This window comes from Siphateles boraxobius, unplaced genomic scaffold, assembly GCF_051911475.1.
Source record: "Siphateles boraxobius isolate OS27281-9 unplaced genomic scaffold, OSU_SipBor_1 8, whole genome shotgun sequence".
Taxonomy (NCBI): domain Eukaryota; kingdom Metazoa; phylum Chordata; class Actinopteri; order Cypriniformes; family Leuciscidae; genus Siphateles; species Siphateles boraxobius.
The window spans coordinates 1,247,501-1,271,398 of record NW_027509208.1 but is presented as its reverse complement, the minus strand read 5'-3'; the positions used below and the strand labels follow the sequence as shown (position 1 = coordinate 1,271,398).

The following is a 23,898-nucleotide window of genomic DNA, read 5'->3' as shown; positions in this document are numbered from 1 at the left end:
TTAAAGGTTCCTAATTTTTGTTTTGGAGGGCTCCTACAGTTGGTTTAAATGCATCCAAAAAAAAAAACATTTACATTTTCTCATACTTTGCACATCACCTCATTTCTCAAACAATCTGAAAACGGTTTGTTTAAAGATTCAGGGCCCTATTTTAATGATCTAAGCGCACAGTGCAAGTGGACTTGGGCCGTCTCCTAATCCACTTTTACTAGTTTAACGACGGGAAAAATGGTCTGCGTGATGGGCGCATGGTCTAAAAGGGTTGTCTCTATTCTCTTCGTGAGTAATGCGTGTGTTTTGGGCATTACGTGCAATAAACCAATCAGAGTCTCATCTCCCATTCCCTTTAAATGCCAATTGCGTTTGCGCCATGGCGGATTGCTATTTGTATGACGGAATGTGATTGTGGAAAGACTGAACGCTTCTGCAGAGAGGAAACGGAGGCGCGCAAGCAGACCATACGGGACAAGCCGGATTCCACCATATCTTTATGTACACAATAATAATCTTTTACGTTGTAATCCGTTTATTTTTAATAGTTGGCATGTTTCTGTGCTGCTGCGCATTCCTGTGTGTAATAAGCAGAGTGTATGCGCGTTGGACCCGCCTATTGCTGCATATTACTAACACGATCTTTAAATAACAAAAAAAAACAGTACACAGTCTATTTCAGTTTCCTCAAAATAGCAACATGCCAACAATGCGCCCGAACACACAGCACAAATAGGCGCAAATGCATTTGCTATTTAAACAACGTGGTGCAAGACGTGAAAATGATAACTTCATCGGGCTGAATCTAGCAACAAACATTTGGCGCTGCATTATGCTGAGTGTATGATGGGGCCCATAGTCTTTCTAAACCCCTCCTTTCCGCAAGCTTACTCTGCTCTGATTGGTCAGAAGGCCCAGACTGTGATTGGTGTACCGCTTACAGCGCATGTCAGAAATAAAATGCCTGTAACCATATCTGAATTTCAGCTCCAGAGTCTTCCTCAGCGATGAAAACAGCATGTTGTTAAATTGTTATGTTGGTGTTTAACAGGAAGTGAGACAGAATAGACTCTTTCTTTTAGGAGGCAATAACTATGCAGACCTTTTACCTTCACAAACAGCTACATTACATACTGCTTGAAAAGTAATATCTGAACATGCATAATAATGGCATTTTAAACAAAACCAATGACAAAAATAGCAAAGGTTTTGTATTAGAGAAAATATTTTTTTTGGCTTCACAATGTTAATTCACAAAACAAAATTACACTTCAATACCTGCAGTAATAATAGTCCTTCCGCTTTCCCAAAACATTTCGGAAACGCTTCATTTTACAGTACAGTATTTATAGTGTACTTACCTAGAAAGTACTTGGTAATATAGGGTAAGTACATGGGTTTAGGTTGTGGGTAGGGTAGGTTCAGGGTTAGTACCTAGTTATTACCCAGTTATTGTAATTACTATAATAAGCACATAGTATGTACATGGGAAACAGGACTGTAAAAAGAAGCGTTACCAACATTTCAAATCTGTCTTTGTATAGAAATGGGATAGACAGGTCAGATGGATGTACAGCATTAGAAAAAACATTGGTATTCATGCTAAACACAGGAACTCCCGGTGGAGACAGTACATAATGTTTTCTGCAGATCCTCGTCCTGCATTAACAGGGCCGTCTGCGTGAGTGATGGCTTCCTGTTTGTTGCATCATGTATTGTATGTCCTAGGAAACGCAAGCACAGGGTGGATTCTCATCTGGACATGTTCTTGACAGCAGGATATGATAAGCAGGGAACACCTGACCCTTCCTCACGTCCCGTCACGGAATACTCTCTCCAAGTGATGAAAATGCTCACTTAAAGGGTCATTCCACCGGTGGAGACATGAATATGTATTGAACGTGGGTCATATATGTAGTAGAATAGTATCATAAATTTCTAATTTGGGACCTTCTTGGCCGATAAAAGGCAGAAAATGACTTTTTAGTGCTTGTGGATTGTAGACAACAATCCCCATAGTGCATTGCAATGCTCAGCTCCGCAGACCACTCCCACTACAGTAGCTAGTTTAACTGCAAGATATTTGTGCAATGAACCTGCCACGTTAGCGTGTTAACAAAATGAAAATAAACGTACTTTACAGAAAGACGACCATTTGACCCTGTAGGCTTTGGCTGACGTTGCCAGTTGACGTTAGGTATTCTAAAGTAGGTCTCCAGGACGCCGCTATCCATATGGGGTGCGAAACTCGGGTGAGCAACAACACACACGTCCGTGTCATCCTCCGATTCCGTAGCACCGCTGGAATTCTCGGCAGCAGACAGACTCTTATTCTGTGTCCATTGGCGCACAGTGAGAGCACAGGCACCACCAATCTGCCGCAGCTCGAGCCATTGCGGGCTCCTCATCCGCGGCAGGCAGATCGTCTGCATCGGCTGTGGTGACAGCAGCTTCAGCCGCCTGCGGTTCCTCCATAGCCCTCAGCTGCTCGTCGCTATACTGTGGCTCATAAAGGTAGCCACGAACATCCGTTTCTACCATAACTTCGTCAAAATCCAGATTCTCCATAATGCATCCGCCTGTGTATTCAGTACCCTGTGTATTCAGTCTTCACAGGAATCCCCCCCTTTTACACTTCCTCCTACAATGACGTAAAATGACGAATTTTGCGTCATTGTAGGAGGAAGTGAAAAAGGTAAATAGAGGATTTCTCTCGTCTCAGGGGAAAATGGAAGAGTGTTGCACGACCATTCAATAGTATGACTGGATTTCTAACAATGGAAATCTGAATGCAAATGGGTGGAGTGACCCTTTAAGGACAAGCTACAGGGGTGTGGCGAAAGTATGTATAAGATAATAAAACTTTGTATTTAAAAAAATAAAATAAAATAAAAACTATATGTATATATTGTTCAAACCACAATATGGAAAATTATATCCTCTGCTGTTCAAAAATCTGGGGGTTGGTAATGTTTTTGAAAGAAGTCTCTCATGCTCACCAAGGCTGCATTTATCTAAAATACTGCAAAAACAGTAAGATTATGAAATATTGTTACAATTTAAACTGTTTCCTATCTTAATATATTTTAAAATGCAATTTATTCCTGTGATGGCAAAGCTGAATTTTAAGCAGTCAGTATTAAAGTCTTCAGTGTCACATGATCCTTCAGAAATCATTCTTATATGCTGATTTGGTGTCAAGAAACATTTCTTTTTATAATCAGTCTTGAAAACAGTTGTGCTTTCTAATATTTTTGTGGAAACTGATATTTTTTTTGAATTCTTTTGATTTATATAAAGTTCAAGAGAAGAGAATTTGAAATAGAAACATTTTGTAACATTATTGTCTTTTTTTCAATTGGATGTGTCCTTGCTGAATAAAAGTATTAATTTCTTTTTTTTTTTAAACTAAAATAAAATTCTTATGGACCCCGAAGTTATCTATCCAGGCCAGGTGATCCCACCACAAGAGCTGATCACTAACATCAGTTGGGAGTGACCAGCAAACCTATGAGATTATAGGATTTATGTTCTCATAAACATACTGCCAGGTAAAATCTGAAGGGTGTTGGAATAGTGTTGTGGACTGATGAGACAGAGTTAGAGCTGACAGGCTGCAAAACCTGACATGTATAGCAAAAACCAATGTATGCCTTTGGTTAAAACTACCTCAGGCCATCTGTAATGCTTGGTGATGGAAGCTTTATGGGTTTGGGCTGCAGTTGTGCCTCAGGGTCTGGCCAGCTCGCCATCCCAGAGTCAGCCATGAATTCCACACTGAACCAGAAAGTACTTGAAGGGAAAGTGAGACCATCTGTCTAAAAGCTGGAGCTGAACCTCAAGAGGACATTGCAAAAACAAGACAATGACCAAAACACTCAAGAAAAGCCACAAATGAATTGCTCAAAATGAAGAAATTAACGGTTATGAAAATATCAACTCAAGGTTTACTTCTTTCCACAGCAGAAGTTTTTACAGTAAGACTTGCCCTATACTCATGGTAAACAACTTAAAACAGGAATGTAAAATCAAATCTGCAGGAAGTCTGTTGCACCACTGATACGCATTTTCTGTGATAAAAAATAAAATACATCTGACTGAAATCGTAGTTTAAGAATCAAAAATAAAAAGTAGTACTTATTTCACAAACAAATTAACAAACAAATAGATTTGAATACACCATTGATAATCTTGGCACGTGATAAAAAATAAGAGAATACCACTGACTGAATCCTTTGTTTAAGAGTGCTTAAAAATAAAATAAAATGCCTCATTTCATAAACAAACAAATAAAAAAGAATACTGAAACCTTTGTTTAAGAGTCAATCAAATTAACCAACAGAAAAAAAAAAAGTTCTTATATCAAACAAATAAATAAATAGATTTGATTGTGCCATTGATATGCATGTCATGTGATAAAAAAAAAGCAATATGCGTCTCTGAATGAATCCTTTTAAAGGTTGGCCTACAACACTATGTAACTTTTCGTGTTCTAAATTAACAAAATTTAAATAATGAGTCAATACAGCATCAATCCTTTGTCACATGCCTGTCCTGTCTTGTGTTGCACATGGGTGTTTTGTTATTGTGGGCCATGTGCTCTTGTCCTTGTCTGATCCCTCCCCCTCGTTACCTGATTATTGTTTGAGTTCTTCCACTTGTCCCCTCTTGATTTGTTCCCTTCTTAAGTCTCCTCTTGTTTGCAGTCTTTGTGGGATCGTTGTCTGATGTTTCCTGTTCCCTGTGATCCTCCTGTAAGTTTCATGTTCTGTTTTTGATTTATATGTATTAGTTATGTTTTCCCCCTCGTGGGTTTTGTTTTGTGTTTATGTTTTCTTTTGTAAATAAATATAATTTCTCCTGCACTTGAGTACTCACACTTTTTTCCTTACCTGTTCCTTGACATAACGATCCGACCTAATGAGGACTCAGCGGAGAAGAGGGGCCATGCCAGGGACTGTTCACGCTCCGTTTGCCCAGCGAGAGACTGTTCACGTCACGTCTGCCCAGCGAGAGACTGTTCACGTCACGTCTGCCCAGCGAGAGACTGTTCACGTCACGTCTGCCCAGCGAGAGACTGTTCACGTCACGTCTGCCCAGCGAGAGACTGGTCACGTCCCGTCTGCCCAGCGAGAGACTGTTCACGTCACGTCTGCCCAGCGAGAGACTGTTCACGTCACGTCTGCCCAGCGAGAGACTGTTCACGTCACGTCTGCCCAGCGAGAGACAGTGCACGCTCTGTCTGCCCAGCCAGAGACTGAGCACGTCCAGTCTGCCCAGTCAGAGACTGAGCACGTCCAGTCTGCCCAGTCAGAGACTGAGCACGTCCAGTCTGCCCAGTCAGAGACTGAGCACGTCCAGTCTGCCCAGTCAGAGACTGAGCACGTCCAGTCTGCCCAGTCAGAGACTGAGCACGTCCAGTCTGCCCAGTCAGAGACTGAGCACGTCCAGTCTGCCCAGTCAGAGACTGAGCACGTCCAGTCTGCCCAGTCAGAGACTGAGCACGTCCAGTCTGCCCAGTCAGAGACTGAGCACGTCCAGTCTGCCCAGTCAGAGACTGAGCACGTCCAGTCTGCCCAGTCAGAGACTGAGCACGTCCAGTCTGCCCAGTCAGAGACTGAGCACGTCCAGTCTGCCCAGTCAGAGACTGAGCACGTCCAGTCTGCCCAGTCAGAGACTGAGCACGTCCAGTCTGCCCAGTCAGAGACTGAGCACGTCCAGTCTGCCCAGTCAGAGACTGAGCACGTCCAGTCTGCCCAGTCAGAGACTGAGCACGTCCAGTCTGCCCAGTCAGAGACTGAGCACGTCCAGTCTGCCCAGTCAGAGACTGAGCACGTCCAGTCTGCCCAGTCAGAGACTGAGCACGTCCAGTCTGCCCAGTCAGAGACTGAGCACGTCCAGTCTGCCCAGTCAGAGACAGATCCGGAAATGCCCATTTGTGTGGCCGCCAAGGCACTTACGGACTATCTGGAGCGTCTGGCTCGGATCCTGGACATGCCCGTGTCTGCTGTTCCAGAGCCGGAGCCAGTGTCTCCTGTTTCAGAGGCGGAGCCAGTGTCTGCGGTTCCAGAGCCAGAGGCAGAGCCAATGCCTGTTCTGGAGACAGAGCCAATGCCTGTTCCAGAGCCGGAGGCAGAGCCAATGCCCGTTCCAGAGCCAGAGGCAGAGCCAGTGCCTGTTCCAGAGCCGGAGACCGTGCCTGTTCCAGAGCCGGAGACCGAGCCAGTGCCCGTTCCAGAGCCGGAGGCAGAGCCAGTGTCTGTTCCAGAGCCGGAGGCAGAGCCAGTGCCTGTTCCAGAGCCAAGGCCTGTTCCAGAGCTGGAGCCAATGTCTGTTCCAGAGCCAGCGCCTGTTCCAGCGCCAGAGCCAGTGTTTGTTTCTGTGTTTGTGTTTGTTCTTGTGACTGTTACAGTTCTTGTGTCTGTTCCTGAGCCGGTGTCTGTTGTTCCTGAGCCGGAGGCAGAGCCAAGGCCTGTTCCAGAGCTGGAGCCAATGTCTGTTCCAGAGCCAGCGCCGGTTCCAGCGCCAGAGCCAGTGTTTATTTCTGTGTTTGTGTTTGTTCTTGTGACTGTTACAGTTCTTGTGTCTGTTCCTGAGCCGGTGTCTGCTGTTCCTGAGCCGGTGTCTGCTGTTCCTGAGCCGGTGTCTGCTGTTCCTGAGCCGGTGTCTGCTGTTCCTGAGCCGGTGTCTGCTGTTCCTGAGCCGGTGTCTGCTGTACCTCAGCCGGTGTCTGCTGTACCTCAGCCGGTGTCTGCTGTACCTCAGCCGGTGTCTGCTGTACCTGAGCCGGTGTCTGCTGTACCTGAGCCGGTGTCTGCTGTACCTGAGCCGGTGTCTGCTGTACCTGAGCCGGTGTCTGCTGTACCTGAGCCGGTGTCTGCTGTACCTGAGCCGGTGTCTGCTGTACCTGAGCCGGTGTCTGCTGTACCTGAGCCGGTGTCTGCTGTACCTGAGCCGGTGTCTGCTGTTCCTGAGCCGGTGTCTGCTGTTCCTGAGCCGGTGTCTGCTGTTCCTGAGCCGGTGTCTGCTGTTCCTGAGCCGGTGTCTGCTGTTCCTGAGCCGGTGTCTGCTGTTCCTGAGCCGGTGTCTGCTGTTCCTGAGCCGGTGTCTGCTGTTCCTGAGCCGGTGTCTGCTGTTCCTGAGCCGGTGTCTGCTGTTCCTGAGCCGGTGTCTGCTGTTCCTGAGCCGGTGTCTGCTGTTCCTGAGCCGGTGTCTGCTGTTCCTGAGCCGGTGTCTGCTGTTCCTGAGCCGGTGTCTGCTGTTCCTGAGCCGGAGCCACCGTCGTGGCCGCCCGATGGGGGGTCTTCACCGCCCTGGCCGCCCGATGGGGGGTCTTCTGCTTCGCCCTGGCCGCCCGATGGACTGTCTGCTTCGCCCTGGCCGCCCGATGGACTGTCTGCTTCGCCCTGGCCGCCCGATGGACTGTCTGCTTCGCCCTGGCCGCCCGATGGACTGTCTGCTTCGCCCTGGCCGCCCGATGGACTGTCTGCTTCGCCCTGGCCGCCCGATGGACTGTCTGCTTCGCCCTGGCCGCCCGATGGACTGTCTGCTTCGCCCTGGCCGCCCGATGGACTGTCTGCTTCGCCCTGGCCTCCCAGGACTAAGCGTTCTGTCCCTCCCGTCCCGCCCTGGTCCGTCCCTCCCGTCCCGCCCTGGTCCGTCCCTCCCGTCCCGCCCTGGTCTTATGGTATTTCTGGTAGCCGCTCCGTAGGGAGGGGGTAATGTCACATGCCTGTCCTGTCTTGTGTTGCACATGGGTGTTTTGTTATTGTGGGCCATGTGCTCTTGTCCTTGTCTGATCCCTCCCCCTCGTTACCTGATTATTGTTTGAGTTCTTCCACTTGTCCCCTCTTGATTTGTTCCCTTCTTAAGTCTCCTCTTGTTTGCAGTCTTTGTGGGATCGTTGTCTGATGTTTCCTGTTCCCTGTGATCCTCCTGTAAGTTTCATGTTCTGTTTTTGTTTTATATGTATTAGTTATGTTTTCCCCCTCGTGGGTTTTGTTTTGTGTTTATGTTTTCTTTTGTAAATAAATATAATTTCTCCTGCACTTGAGTACTCACACTTTTTTCCTTACCTGTTCCGTGACATCCTTCTCCCAAAACGTCTACGGTTACGTATGTAACCCTCGTTCCCTGAGTAGGGAACGGAGACGTTACGTCGGATGACGACGAATGGGGTTTCGCTTAGAAAGCCTATCAACTTCGAGTATTACAAAACGAGCCAATGGCAAAGAAATGCCATGGGTCTGCGGAATTTGCATGGCGTAACTCCGCCCCACCTCGTGGGTATAAAAGGAGGAAGCCGGCAGCAAGCAGATATGTTTCTTCGCTGAGGAGCCAAGACTGAGCTCAGGCGATCCCCGCGGTACAGCGGAAAGTGGCAGGCAGACGTAACGTCTCCGTTCCCTACTCAGGGAACGAGGGTTACATACGTAACCGTAGACGTTCCCTTTCGTTGTCACTCCGAGTTACGTCGGATGACGACGAATGGGGTTACCAGTCTAATCACGCCACCTTCTCAGCTGTCTTCCAGTGCCCTGCGTAAATCGAGATCCCTGTCAGCCTGGACAAAGGACTCCATATAACACAGGAATACCAAGGTACACTGGGAAGCATATCCCAAGCTAGGGGAAGTATGCAATTAATGCCAGCCCGGAGGGGGGGGACTTAGAGAATACACATATGACCCGAAGGAAGCATATGGGAAACACTGGGGTGTCCAGCCGCAGGTGGAATATTTCAACCCCAGGGGTGGCAAGGTGGCTTGCCAAGGGAAAGACACACGCTCAGAGAGGCTTACAGTGGAAATACACATGTGGGGGTCGCTCAGAGGAGGGACCATGCACACGGGAGGCACCTAGCCGACGCACAGGCAATAGACACTGGCGCCGACGTCAGGAGTGCTGGAGGAGCTCAGGGCTTTCGGAGAAGCTCACCTGAGAAAAATATCGCACGTATCCAGTCCGTGGAGTGGAATGGCGAGCAAGCGAAGACACCTGAGCGGGTCCGGTACTAGCTGGTTGAAGCGAGTACACGAGAGGACACAGGCTCCACTCGGAGATTATAGAATCTGGCGAATGTGTTAGGTGTCGCCCAGCCTGCAGCTCTGCAGATGTCTGTTAGCGAGGCGCCATGCGCTAGAGCCCAAGAGGACGCCACACTCCGGGTGGAGTGGGCAGTCACACCAAGGGGGCACGGTCGACCTTGCTGCTGGTAAGCCAAGGCAATGGTGTCCACTATCCAGTGAGACAACCCTTGCTTGGAGAGAGCCTTCCCCTTCAGCTTCCCACCATAACAGACAAAGAGCTGGTCTGAGGTCCTGAAACACTGCGTTCTGTCACATAGGCGCGGAGAGCGCGTACTGGACAGAGCAGTGCCAAGGCTGGGTCTGCCTCCTCCGAGGGCAGCGCTTGCAGGTTCACCACCTGGTCCCGGAAGGGAGTGGTAGGAACCTTGGGCACATATCCAGGCCGGGGTCTCAGGATCACGTGAGAGTAAGCCGGCCCAAATTCCAGGCACGCTTCGTCAACGGAGAATGCGTGCAGGTCCCCAACCCTCTTGATGGAGGCCAGTGCAACCAGAAGCGCTGTCTTCATCGACAGGAACTTAAGCTCAACTGATTGCAGGGGCTCAAAGGGAGCACTCTTCAGGGCAGTTAGAACCACTGAGAGGTCCCAAGAGGGAACGAGAGGAGGACGAGGAGGATTTAGTCTCCTCGCTCCTCTCAGGAACCTGATGATCAGGTCGTGCTTCCCTACCGACTTACCTTCGATGAGGTCATGATGTGCGGCAATGGCGGCAACATAGACCTTCAGGGTGGAGGGAGACAGCCTTCGCTCCAGCCCCTGTTGAAGGAAGGAAAGCAAAACACTGATCGAGCATCTCCGGGGGTCTTCTCGGTGAGAAGAGCACCAGTTGACGAAGAGGTTCCACTTCAACGCATAGACGTGTCTCGTGGACGACGCTCTAGCGGAAGTGATGGTAGCCACCACCGCTGGTGGTAGGGTACTCAAACCTGCCTCGTCCCATCCAGGAGCCACACGTGGAGGTTCCAAAGATCGGGACGAGGGTGCCATAGGGTGCCCCGTCCCTGAGAAAGAAGGTTCTTCCTCAGAGGGATCGGCCAGGGAGGTGCTGTCGCGAGGAGTACTAGTTCGGGGAACCAGGTCCGGTTGGGCCAGTAAGGGGCAACCAGAATGACCTGCTCCTCGTCCTCCCTGACCTTGCGCAAAGTGTGCGCAAGAAGGCTCACTGGGGGAAACGCATACTTGCGGCCCTGCGGCCAGCTGTGCGCCAGAGCATCTGTGCCGAGCGTGCCCTCGGTCAGGGAATAGAACTGGGCGCAGTGGGTCGAGTCGTGAGAGGCAAACAGATCTATCTGCGCGTCCCCGAACTGGTCCCAAATCAGCTGAACCGACTGGGGATGGAGTCGCCATTCTCCAGGGAGGGGCTGAAGCCGTGAGAGCTCGTCGGCTGCACAGTTCAGCGCTCCGGGAATGAAGATGGCTCGAAGCGACCTCAGATGCTTCTGACTCCATAGGAGGAGGTGGCGAGCGAGTTGTGACATACGGCGGGAGCGTAGACCACCTTGATGGTTGATGTACGCTACAGTGGCGGTATTGTCTGAGCGGACTAGTACGTGTTGACCCCTGAGCAACGCCCGGAAGCGGTGCAGGGCAAGGCGTACTGCCAACAACTCGAGGCAATTGACATGCCACAGCCGCTGGGGTCCTGTCCAGGAGCCCGCAGCAGCATGTCCATTGCACATGGCGCCCCAGCCCGTGGTGGAGGCATCTGTTGAGACAACAACATGCCGGGAAGCTCGAGCCAGGGGGACACCGGCCCTGAGAAAATCGAGGTTCGACCACGGGGTGAAGAACTGACGGCAGGTCGGAGTAACTGGTACTCGGAACGTGCCGTGTTGCCATGCCCACCTCGGGACTCGGTCGCGAAGCCAAAGCTGAAGCGGTCTCATATGAAGCAATCCGAGCGGCGTGACCGCGGCTGCAGATGCCATATGCCCCAGGAGCCTCTGAAAAAGTTTCAGTGGAACCGCACTCTTGCCCTCGAATTGTCTTAGGCAAGTCAGCAGTGACTGCGCGCGCTCGCTCGTAAGCTGCGCGGACATGGCGACCGAGTCGATGTCCATACCGAGAAAAGAGATCCTCTGCACGGGGCAAAGTTTGCTCTTCTCCCAGTTGACCCGAAGGCCCAGACGGGCTAGGTGCCGGAGCACTAGGTCCCTGTGTTCGCAAACCTGATCTCGAGAGTGAGCTAGGATCAGCCAGTCGTCGATATAACTCAGGATGCGAACCCCTTGCTCTCGAAGGGGAACAAGGGCCGCCTCGACGACCTTCGTGAAGATGCGAGGAGACAGGGCTAGCCCGAAAGGGAGAACCGCGTACTGGTATGCCTGCCCCTCGAAAGCAAACCGGAGGAACGGTCTGTGTCGAGGAAGAATGGAGACATGAAAGTAGGCGTCCTTCAGGTCGATCGCTGCAAACCAATCCTGGGGCCGTATGCATTCGAAAACGCGTTTGGCGGTGAGCATCTTGAACGGCATCCGATGAAGGGAGCGGTTCAGCACGCGCAAGTCCAGGATTGGCCGTAACCCACCGGTTTTCTTGGGGACAATGAAGTAGGGGCTGTAGAAGCCGGACCTCATCTCGGCTGGAGGGACAGTCTCGATTGCACCCTTCGCCAGCAGGGTGGCAATCTCTGCTCTCATGATAGGGGCATTCCCACCGACCAAAGTGGAGCGGACTCCCCTGAAGCGGGGAGGAGACCGTGCGAACTGAATCGCATAGCCGAGCCTGACGGTACGCGCGATCCAGTGGGACAGACGGGGAAGCTCTAGCCAGGCTCCCAGGAACTGAACCAACGGGATCATGCGGGCCACAGGCGTCCCCCCGGAGGGGCAGCGAGGCGGAGTAACTGGCCCAGATGTGGACGGCATAGCGGCCCGGAGAGGGGGCACAGTTAGCAACCGCACCCTGGCAGAGGGGGCCAGGGGAGGACCAGGCTGGTCGTCCCGCGGGGGCCTGCTCTGCCAGGGGTCTGGCGACAGAGGGGGACAAGGGCGAAGCGGTCCGTGGACGGCACGCCGTGTCAACCGCCTCTGGGACAGAGGGGGGCGAGGAGAGCACGGCTTGTGGGCGGCGCTCTGTGTCGCCCGAGAACTCTGTGAGCTCAGGGAAGAGGGGATTGTTTCTGTCTTTAACCACATTAGGGTGCTGCCCACCCGTGGGTGAGCAGCGGGGAGTGGAGAACAAAAGATTCTCCCCCGGCCCTCCACCGGGGGAAGGAGTGGTCCTGCTACCACCTCCTGAGAAACAATCATCATCCCTGAGCAGCCCGTCTCAGGAGCGCCGCTTGGCCCGGCGTTTAGCGGGGGGCGGGGCAGGAGAGGGCTGTGGCGCCTTCTTACGGCTTCCTCCGCGACCGGCCCTGGGTGGAGGCTGCTGCGTGGTCCGGGCGGGAGGGGCGGGAGCCGCAGGAGGGCGCCCTCGGCGGGAAACAGGTCGAGGCGTCTGCCCGGCCGGCAAGGTGGAGGCAGCAGCGGGCCGGCGGGGCAGAATGTGTTTGATAGCCTCGGTCTGTTTCTGGGCAGTTGAAAACTGTTGGGCAAAGTCTTCAACTGCACCGCCGAAGAGGCCGGCCTGGGACAAGGGGGCGTTAAGCAGACGGGTCCGCTCAGCGTCCCGCATGTCAGCCAGGTTCAGCCACAGATGTCGCTCCTGGACCACAGCTGTGGACATCACCAAACCCAGGGAGCGCGCGGTAACCTTCGTCGCCCGGAGAGCAAGGTCGGTCGCGGCGCGCAGCTCATCAAAGAGCCCTGGGTTTGTCCTACCCTCGTGCATGTCTCTGAGCATCTGGGCCTGGTAGACCTGCAGAGTGGCCATAGCATGCAGTGAAGCAGCCGCCTGTCCCGCCGCTCTGTAAGACTTCGCCACCAGGGTCGACGAAAATCTACAGGCTTTGGATGGGTGCTTAGGCTCGCCCCGAGAAGAAGCACTCTGCGGACATAGTTGCATGGCAACAGAGCGTTCAACCGGGGGAAGCCCAGTGTACCCACGGGCAGCTGCCTCATCGAGGGGAGGAAAGGCGGATGAGACCAGCGAGCGGTCCCGAGAAGACAGGGGGGTCTTCCAGGACTTCGAGATCTCATCATGCACATCCGGGAAGAAAGGTATTGGGGTTTGCCGAGGACGAGGGTCGGCGGCCTTACCCAAAAACCAATCGTCCAGCCGCGAGCGCTCAGGACAGGGTGGAGGCCTCCACTCAAGTCCGATGCTCGCGGCTGCCCGGGAAAGCATGGCCGTCATCTCCGGATCAGACTCGAGCACAGCCGTATGCACACCGGAAGGTGGCAGCTGTGACGAGCCCTCACTTCCAGAAGAGTCAAACCCGCCTAGTGATGCTGCAACAGACATGGCATCTTCCTCTGTAGCTTCAACTGAAGCCCGCGGGCCACCAGAGGGTAGACCCGCGGGAATCAGCAGTTCACTAGCGGGCACCGTCATTGAAGAGGGGGGCTGGGGTCGCGGACACATAGTCGGCGCCTTGTTCCAGACCGTAACCCTCAGATCACCCTGGCCACCAGCCGCAGGACGGGGGGTGGATGAGGGGACTCTCACTCTTGCGAGTTCACGGAGTCTCGACCGTAATGACGCGATGGTCATGTTCCCACAGAGAGAACATGAGTCATCCACGAGCGCTGCTCTAGCATGATCAATGCCCAAACATACTATGCAACGCTCGTGCCCATCAGAGTCCGATACCAATCTGCCGCAACCAGAAGTACACGGGCGAGACATCTTTAAAAAGACGTGCCACGTGTAAGCTCTTTTAGTGAGAGAAAACTCAAGTGTTGAAGCACCCGGGGAGAAACGCACCGACTGGCAGACCACTGCAACAGATCAGCAGGAAGCACGCTCTCGCCGTAGATCGCCGTCACACCAACACTCGAGGTACTCGTTTGTAAAGCTGACAATTCAGAGATGGCTTGTGGAGAGAAGAATACACTTGGCTCCGAAGCGAAAACATATCTGCTTGCTGCCGGCTTCCTCCTTTTATACCCACGAGGTGGGGCGGAGTTACGCCATGCAAATTCCGCAGACCCATGGCATTTCTTTGCCATTGGCTCGTTTTGTAATACTCGAAGTTGATAGGCTTTCTAAGCGAAACCCCATTCGTCGTCATCCGACGTAACTCGGAGTGACAACGAAAGGGAACGTGGTTTTGTCTTACCCTGATTCACTAGGCTACAGTAAACTTATTAAAAGTTATAGATATTTCATACCTGACGGGATGTTTTTCGCGGGAAACTGCGTGCATACGTGCTACGTAAGTCACCCGTGCGTGTCTCATCATATCCGTTAATTGAAAAAGTTGCTCACTTCTTTGACGCGAGAGATAGGTAGACATGGAGGACGCGAAATCTCCAACCTTATAAAGAGAGTCAAGACTGGCTTGGCTTTTCGGAGATGACGAAAACTGGGGGATTTCAAACGTAAAAGCTACGCGGTGATGGTGTTTTTATTACTCAGCAGGTGAGTAAGGTATTTTATTGAACAGATAAATTACCATGTAGCACTCTAACAGAGAGTTCATTGTCCATTATTTATTGTGAAGGGTCATTTCATTATTGTAGCTCTGTTCTGGAATTTATTTTCAAGGAAGTACATTTGATGTCAGCTTGAGAACCTTTCTATCTATTCTAAACTGGTGATATCTCTTGTTTTATGAGCAGTATGATCATTCATGCAGAGCCGAAGCACTACCAAAACAATGTTCTTCCGCAAAATGCATGTAGTGTTGTGTTTTTTAACCGCTAGAGGGACAAAAGTGTATATTTGAGAGTCACTTAACGTTAATACATTTATTTAATAATAAATAAAAAAATATCCAATGACCTTGAGTCCTTCCCCATGTTGAATCATGAGAGGAAGAGGAAGATTTTCATGATTTGAAAGCTCTTAAACATCCGGCGCTCTAACTAAATCCCTCAGGAAGAGGAACACTCCATCACAGCCGGTTGGAGACACCACGTGACGTGAATCCCTGCTGTATACTAATCTATGCTGTTTGTGGATGTGAACCTGAGTGGGATGTCTGAGGTTGTGACATTTAGATGCTTAAGATTTTACAAGTGATTATATAACATTCATTAAAAAATAAAAATAAACACTTTCCAAAACTGGGTACATTAAAAATAGCTTTTAAAGTTAATATAGACTGAAATTATCAGATTGAAATGGAACGCAATATGATACAATAGATATACATACTCAGGGAGATACATGACAGTGAAAATAGCAGCAGGAATTTAATAATTTTCATTTTGACAGAACAGTACATGGTTTTCAAGATAAGGATATCTGAGAGGAGGATATACTGCACAGAAATGTGAGCACTTGTTATCAAATACATGCTTTATTAATGATGCTGATAAGATCATCCATAACTAAAAGGAATGTAGCTGTAAAGATTGTCTGAACACAGATGGTGAAAGATATAGTCAAGATGAGAAACTACAGCTTTCACTTCTGTTCACAATTATTCCACATTATGTAACTGGTTCCATGTAATCTTTTTGGCAACTAAACAACAAATTTTGATCTGTCAGATCAAATTATCACATTCTAAAGTGTGTTTTATACCGGGAAAAAAGAGTAGAGCGAGAGAAAACATTGTGAATGTTTTTCTCAGGGTCATCGGGTTTAAAACTAGAATCCTCTTTTGAGTCTGTTTAAGTTTGAATGAGTTCAGTTATTGTAGGCAATGTTGCAGGTCAGGCCTAATTTTATATTGGTAAATAGAAAATTTAAAAAATATTAGAAATATTAGAAAATATTGTTAAATAAATTTTAAATAAATAAGCCCCTCTCAGAGTTTGAAAAATAGAAAAAAATAATTAATTTAATTGAATCAATAATATCTAGAGACTGATATTTCAGTGAGTACAACATGTGTTCTGAACTATTTTACAAAGTTATCAAGTTTTGCAACACTTTACTGAAATTTGGGACTATTTTTGTCTATTTTGTATTTATTTTTGTTAGTTTTTGTCATTTTCATTATAATAGAAAACTAAACAAACACCAAAATCAAATAACATTTATTAAATTAAAAAGTAGCTTTATATCAGAATGAGTAACAGTGTTACAAGTAACAGGTTTGCAGATTTATTCTGAAATGCGTTGTTACACAATAATAGCTAACTAGTTCGGGACCAAATGTTGGTTTATAGCTATCAATAAACCTATATTTCCAATGATAAATTACAATAACAGGGTTGAATGGTTCAGCTGCATGCATAAATCCATAACACTGAGCTTTTGCATTAAATTGAGAAAGTGAACATTTATATTTTAACTTTTCATGCTGGTAATTGTGTTAAATAAGTTTATCTAGCATATCTAATAATTTTTACAAAAAAAATGATCTAATGTTTTCTTAAATAATGGTAAATCAAAGTATTCCCTATCTGTGGAGGGTGCTGTTTATATTCCCCTTTGCCGAACTGAAAGACTGAGTCACGAGTGTCAAGGTTAGACTGTTGTACTCATGAAAGCTCACATCAAGTTGCTAATTGTTTCAGACATGAAGAGCCCTTGGTTGACAGAGCTGAAGATGAGCTGGCTGACAGCAATGCAGAGAAGTGCTGAACCCAGGGCATGAGGCCTCACGAGTTTGTTACTCAGCGCTTGGACCTGAAGACACTCTCAAGTATGTGAGGAGAATGTCTATTAGTATGCAGCAAACCTGATTAACATCTCCATGCTGAGTTAAACTCAATCTCTGGAAATTTTGTATAGTATTTGGTGTGTCTGACTCTGCTGAAATTCATCCTGGCCATAAGAAAGGTCTATTTGTTGCTGTGCGTACTTATATTTCAATAGTAGAGTGTGTATGTCATCTGCCTGTTGATGTTAGCCTGTGTTTGTTTGATTCTGAAGAAAACCGGTCTGCTGCGTCATTCTTAACAAAAATGGTGTCACTCACAAACACCTAAGGTGTGACTCATAATTGGAGATGTTTGTGAGTATTTGTCTCCCCCTAATGCACGACAATGAGTAGCACATGTAAAGCTTTGATTACAAAAGATTAATGATGCTTTAGGGTTTATTTTCTTTACCAGTTTAAAATGTTCCTAATGTACAACTACTTGACATATATCTAACAAAGGTGTCTTTGGAAATTACAATTGTCTTGGCGACAGCCGGCTATGTTAGTGGAAAAACTGAGTCGGCAGAGCGGACTTTTTTGCCAATCTGAAACTAGTAATTCAGAAACTTTGTCGTGCTGAATTGGAACCGCATACTAGCATACTACTCTTTCATTTCTGCCATAGAAAGATATGGTAAAAGTAAAACGAGTAGTATACTAGTATGCGGTTCTGAATTCAGCATTTGTCTTTTACGTGTTTGGATTTGCTGACACCGGGTTGGCTGACATGTCCTTGGGGGGCGGGGCTTGAGAAGGTAGATGTGTTCGACTTAAAGCTCCAGTAGGTAACTTTTGTAAACAAATATTTGTTAAAACTGTCATGATGTCCAGACAGTAGAATATGAGACAGATAATCTGTGAAAAAATCAAGCTCCTCTGGCTCCTCCCTGTGGTCCTATTGCCATTTGCAGAAATACACCGCTCCCGGTCAGAAACAACCAATCAGAGCCAGGAGGAATGTCTTAGCAGTGTCAATCACGCTCGTGTACGCGCTGATCACCCCTCTCTTGCACAGCGCGAGCGCGTACCGTCGTTCGTGACTCTCCTGTTCGAACTCGTTCATCCAAATGAATGAATCTTTTTTCGAGTCATTTCGTTCATTCAACGAACGAAATGACTCGAAAAAAGATTTGTTCATTTTGATGAACGAGTTCGAACAGGATCACGAACGTGCATCACAGAACAGAGCAAGGCGAGCATTTGTGCTTATAAAACTTAAAGTTTTTTATTTATTTTTGAAATGACCGATTGTATCGCTAGATAAGACCCTTATTCATCGTCTGGTATCGTTTAAAGCCCTTTGAAGCTGCACTGAAACTGTCATTTGGTCCTTGAATCGTTTGTGTCCTATTGAAGTCCATTATATGGAGAAAAAGCCTGGAATGTTTTCATCAAAAACCTTAATTTCTTTTCGACTGAAGAAAGAAAGACATGGACATCTTGGATGACATGGGGGTGAGTAAATTATCAGCAAAAGTTTTTTTAAAAGTGAACTAATCCTTTAACGTTATCTTACTATCTATTTATAACTTATAGAAAGAGTGCAACGTTATAAAGTTACATGTATTGCAAAATACATAATGATTTGAGGACCAAGTTTGTAGTCAAAGTATGGGCAGGCCATAGTCAATGTAAAGCATATTGTTGATGTTTCGACCCTATTAGTGAATGTTCCATAACTGTTTATAATCCGCCGTCATCGGTGGTCCTGCTTACTAGCCTGCGTGTTCACGGCAGGCTCCGCTGTGGGGGAGGAGCTGTGGAGGGAGGAGCTGTGGAGGGAGGAGCTGTGGGGGAGGAGCTGTGGAGGGAGGAGCTGTGGGGGAGGAGCTGTGGAGGGAGGAGCTGTGGAGGGAGGAGCTGTGGGGGAGGAGCTGTGGAGGGAGGAGCTGTGGAGGTAGGAGCTGTGGAGGGAGGAGCTGTGGGGGAGGAGCTGTGGAGGGAGGAGCTGTGGAGGGAGGAGCTGTGGAGGGAGGAGCTGTGGGGGAGGAGCTGTGGAGGGAGGAGCTGTGGAGGGAGGAGCTGTGGAGGTAGGAGCTGTGGAGGGAGGAGCTGTGGAGGTAGGAGCTGTGGAGGGAGGAGCTGTGGGGGAGTGGTTGTGCTTGTTCAAATTTTCATGCTAAGTCAACATTTTCTCAAAACTCCCTACTGCAGCTTTAAAGCGGCACTGCACTGACTAATCGGTGTATGACATCATAGTTCCACTAGAGTGATTCAAAAAATAGAATACTAAAAGACAATATTATGACTTCAGGACTTCCTGGTTGCGCTACCTGACTTTTGCAACTAATTTCACATTAAACAGGCTTCTATTTGTATGACATGAAAAGCAGTTGTGACAAAACTACAAATTCCTGGACAAAGGTTTTCCAGCTATCTTTTTTTGTATTACTATTTTTGGTACAACATAAAATTATGCCATAGTATTTTATTTTGAATTTCTTATTATTAAAGCACCATTGTAAATGGTTTTCTTAGATTGTTAATTTGTCCAGACACCTGACATTTTGGGGGTTTAAGATACCAAAACATATAATATTATTAATTATTTGAATGTACTGAAAATGAATTTAAACAAAAAAAAGGTATTATTGAATAAAGTGAAACGTGTCATGAATTTATCAAATTATTTTAAAAGAAAATAATGCACTTGGACTCAAAAATATGCATGTCAATAGGGGGGATAGACTTCAACACAAGAAGCTTGTTATACCAAAGCACAGTTTTAAAGGGATACTCCACTTTTTTGGAAATAGGCTCCTTTTACAACTCCCCCCTAGTTAAACTGTTGGGTTTTACCGTTTTTGAATCCATTCAGCCGATCTCCGGTTCTGGCGGTACCACTTTTAGCATAGCTTAGCATACATCATTGAAGTGGACAAGACCATTAGCATTTCTCAACAAAAAAAAAAAGATCAAAGTGTTTCGATATTTTTCCTATTTAAACTTGACTCTTCTTTAGTTACATCGTGCACTAAGACCGACGGAAAATGTAAAGTTGCAATTTTCTTGGCTGATATGGCTAGGAACTATACTCTCATTCCTGCGTAATAATCAAGAAACTTTATATCATTGTCATATCATTACGCCTGCTGCACTCATGGTACGGCAGTAAAGTTTCTTGATTATTACGCAGGAATGAGAGTATAGTTCCTAGCCATATGAGCCAAGAAAATCGCAACTTTACATTTTCCGTCGGTCTTAGTGCACGATGTAACTACAGAAGAGTCTAGTTTTAAATAGGAAAAATATCGAAACATTTTGGTCATTTTTTTTTTTGAGAAATGCTAATGGTCTTGTCCACTTCAATGATGTATGCTACGCTATGCTAAAAGTGGTACGGCCAGAACCGGAGATCGGCTGAATGGATTCAAAAATGGTAAAACTCAACAGTTTAACTCTGGGGGAGTTGTAAAATTAGCCTATTTCCAAAAAAAGTGGAGTATCCCTTTAAGCAACCCAAAATAGCTCTTTTCCATATGCAGTACAGTTACTTTTGTACGTGCGGTCTGACATTGTGATATCTGTGGTTACATACTGTGTGCAGTTGTTCTCGTTTCCAAGTGTTTAGAAGGGAAAACAGGATGCAATGAAAATCTATCTCTGTGAGTGAGCCGGAAGCAATAATCCTGTGGGAAGAGTGGGTGAACCTTGTCTATCCATGGCCGAGTCCTGAACTTCTCTCCTCGGCATGGGTGAAGGACACACAAGGATATTGTCCTGTCCGTCTTGGCTAAACGTATGACTCAACCTCATATTACTGACGTCCAGTTTTTTTGTTATTTTAATTTCTACACATTTCCTGCTTTATCACAACTGATAGCTTGTGGCCTTATGGGTATCGCTTGGCTTTGTTCTTGTAGAGACTATGCAGTGGTGTCTTAACTTTTACATAATGTCTTTTAACCTGGACATTTCTCTGATTTCTTTTGGAATATTTGTAATATTCAAATATTCTTTTTTCTGTAATGCCCAGTCTAGAAGACATGTATTATTAATCAAGTTTAAGATTTATTTTCATTATTAATTTTAAATAATAAACTTTTGTATTTATTTTAATTGAAAATGCAAGTCACTATCTTCCTAAACGTACAATGAAAATTCATTCAATTGACCCAATCACAGATGATAGGGTATTGCTGTGGCTGCTTGGTTTTTCTGATTGGTGAAAGTGGTTACGTACTCGGCTAGCCCAAGTCAGTTGTTTGTTATTGTTTGTCCATAGATATGACATAGTACCTCATAAATGTAAGTTTTGGGGAATTTTTTATTTGCCAGCCAAAATTTTGTCTGATGACTTAAAAATGCATGTACTGTGTTCATGGAATATTTGATCTTTTTAAAAGCTATGAAACTGTACCTGGCACTGTCTTAACCATCACTACTGTCAGTTTGAGTGAATATCTGTTTTGGAGATCATCTTCTTGCAGCCAACCAAAACATTGGTGACGCATGATGTTCAAAGCACTTCTTCCATGAAATGTCAAAGAGGAATTTCTACTATATGTGCAATTTTATAGCTGAGCTCACACAGAGATGTAATGCACTGAAAGACTGACCTTTGACCTTTGAGGTGAGGGCATGTGCGGAGGATGTATAGGAATGATCTTAAAAGTCCCGCTCGTATGGGCAAAGTTCAGCACATGATTTTTCGTTTGGCAGATTTACAGCTCGAGAAAACCGATGAGGTGATAAACGCAGGAGGGATGAATCAAGACAAATATTGAAAATATGTTTTTGGAGAAGAAGTAATCTGATATGTCTGAGAGAGATGGAAAGAATTATGAACCATTGCTCCTGCGCTTTGAGTACTTCTCAAATCTCCAGGGTCATTGTGACAGTATGTAACCCCTAAATGCCAATACTTAGATACTTGGATGTGTAGTGTTGTCAGAAAAACACTGGTTGAAATTCCTCTGGGCTTTGTCTTTTTATATCTACAATATTTACCTAAAGCAAAGAATACAATTGGGTTGCTTTGGTCATAATCTTGTTTCGAAATGAGGTTGAAACATCTTTAGGGTTTGTTTACATCATTTTGAGAGTCTCATCTCAGGAGGAATTTTCCCAAACTCAGTTGAGACAAGTCCCAGCTGTGCTGTCCTGGGTCAGAGCCCCTGCCCCTATATCAGGAGGAGAGTTTCAAGACTCACTGATTTGTGTGTTTAGACATGTTGTAGAAGATTTTAAAATATATGAAGCTAAATGAGGACTTGAAAGCAATAGTTCACACACAAAATCATCTCATTAATATTTACTTACTCTTGTGTCATTCCAAACAAATATGAGGTTTAAATCTGTGGAATAGAAAATAATTCAGTTTATTATGATGACAGAATATTCATTTTTGGTTGAACTATTGTGAAATTCAGTACAATCTCATGGCAATTCGTAACTATTTTATGTACAATTAATTTGATGTACAAATGATGTACAATCTGCTTACACCCCAGTATGCTTAGGGCTACCGTTTTCTAATTGTAACGTAGTTCATTGTTGTGGGAAGAAGGAGGCGAGAACAGGTGAACATTCAAATACTTTAATAATAAAATAAACAAATACAAAATGAAAGTAAAGACAGCAGACTTTCATAGACGACTGCTGTCACATAACAAAACACAACATAAAATCCAGGCCTGGCCTCTCTCGTCCTTCACTGTCGTCGCTCCTCCTTTTATGCTTCCTCTCCTCCGTGAGAGATACGAGACCGGTGCGTCGCGCTGGTGTCGCTCATCATCAATCACGCCAACGGCCTCGCGCCTCTCACACACTCGCCACACTAATAATCATGCGTTTTTGTACAATTCACATTGTACGAATTTATACCTTGTAACATATTTACTTTTTTCCTGTAGATCAGCTTGAAATTTTTGTTCTTGTCCTTGAATTTGTTATTTCTGTCATCACAACTCTCTGAAAGATTTTCATGGTAATGGACATATCAATGTTAAAGGATAATTCCGGCCAAAAATGAACCTAGGGCTAAATAACACATGGGTACCGAGTCGACCGTTCGCTGGGATGCGTTTTCATGATAATCGAATGTACCCAGTTTTATCTTTAGTTTTAGTTTAACCACAGATTAGCTTATAACGCTAGTGTATGGGGTATTGAATAAGTAAAAATAAAAATCGATAGTTAATACTAACACTCTAGCATAATTAGGGTCTCTAGTCAGTTTAATAATTAGATACTTTATAAAGACAGTACACTTGGCAGGGGCCATCTTTGGAAAACAGTCTCGACCAGGCGTTCGTGGTTCGACTGGTTGAGACTGTTTTCCAAAGATGGCTCCTGCTTGTATACGCAAAGTGTACTGTCTTTATAAAGTATTTTCTTATTAAACTGACTGTACACTTACAAAGTTCTCAATGCTTCGGTTTGCAGGTAGAGACCCTCATTATGCTACCGTGTTAGTGTGGAGCTATTTTGAGTCTTGTTAGTGGTATTAACTAGCGATTTCTATTTTTACTCATTCTATGCCCCATACACTAGCGTTATAAGCTAATCTGTGGTTAAACTAAAACTAATGTTAAAACTGGGTACTTCGATTATCATGAAAACGCATCCCAGAGAACGGTCGACTCGGTACCCATGTGTTATTTAGCCCTAGGTTCATTTTTGGCCGGAATTGTCCTTTAATGTATCGGGTCTTGGTGAAATAGATCTGCTGCGTTTCTGCTGCAGAAAACGTACAGAGACTTTTTTTACGGCCAATACATCCACAGACATGCTGCGGAACATATAACACATGACATTACCTGTAGCAGATCTAAACAGGTGGAGCTGGGGAAGGTGGAGGGTTTCTGAAATTGCTCTGCATACTGCTAGGCTAGCAGCAAACAACGGCAAGTATTTGAATGTTGAGCAGCAATCTCATTGGTTGATGATGCAACCAAAACTAATCAGCTGCACTATGTGGATTATGATGTGATCACTAACAAATTGAGTTAAGGACCTATCAGCCTGTGCCATCTAGAGTTTCATGACTTTGTATGTTTTTTTTAACAAGCATGGCCTTCACAGGCATTATCATTACTGTTCTCTGATCTGATCCCATAGATTGACTAATGTCTGTACTATTTGTCCTATGTTCTTAGGCAAATGAAGAAGCAAAGCTGTACAGTGCATTAAGGCAATGGTTGTCAAACAGAGACAAAAACAAACTTTAAA

The 23,898-nt window shown here is 46.4% G+C and overlaps 1 protein-coding gene across 1 annotated transcript in view; it reads left to right on the top strand.

The window, feature by feature from the left end:
* The first annotated feature begins 11,727 nt into the window (after positions 1–11,727).
* Positions 11,728–23,898, top strand: part of LOC143729596 (uncharacterized) — a 700,608-nt gene continuing 688,437 nt past the window's right edge. Inside the window, exon 1 of the mRNA XM_077220925.1 lies at positions 11,728–14,229. Coding sequence (XP_077077040.1) covers positions 13,027–13,725 — 699 coding nt within the window. The 5' untranslated portion in view covers positions 11,728–13,026 and the 3' untranslated portion in view covers positions 13,726–14,229. The remainder of the gene's footprint in view (positions 14,230–23,898) is intronic.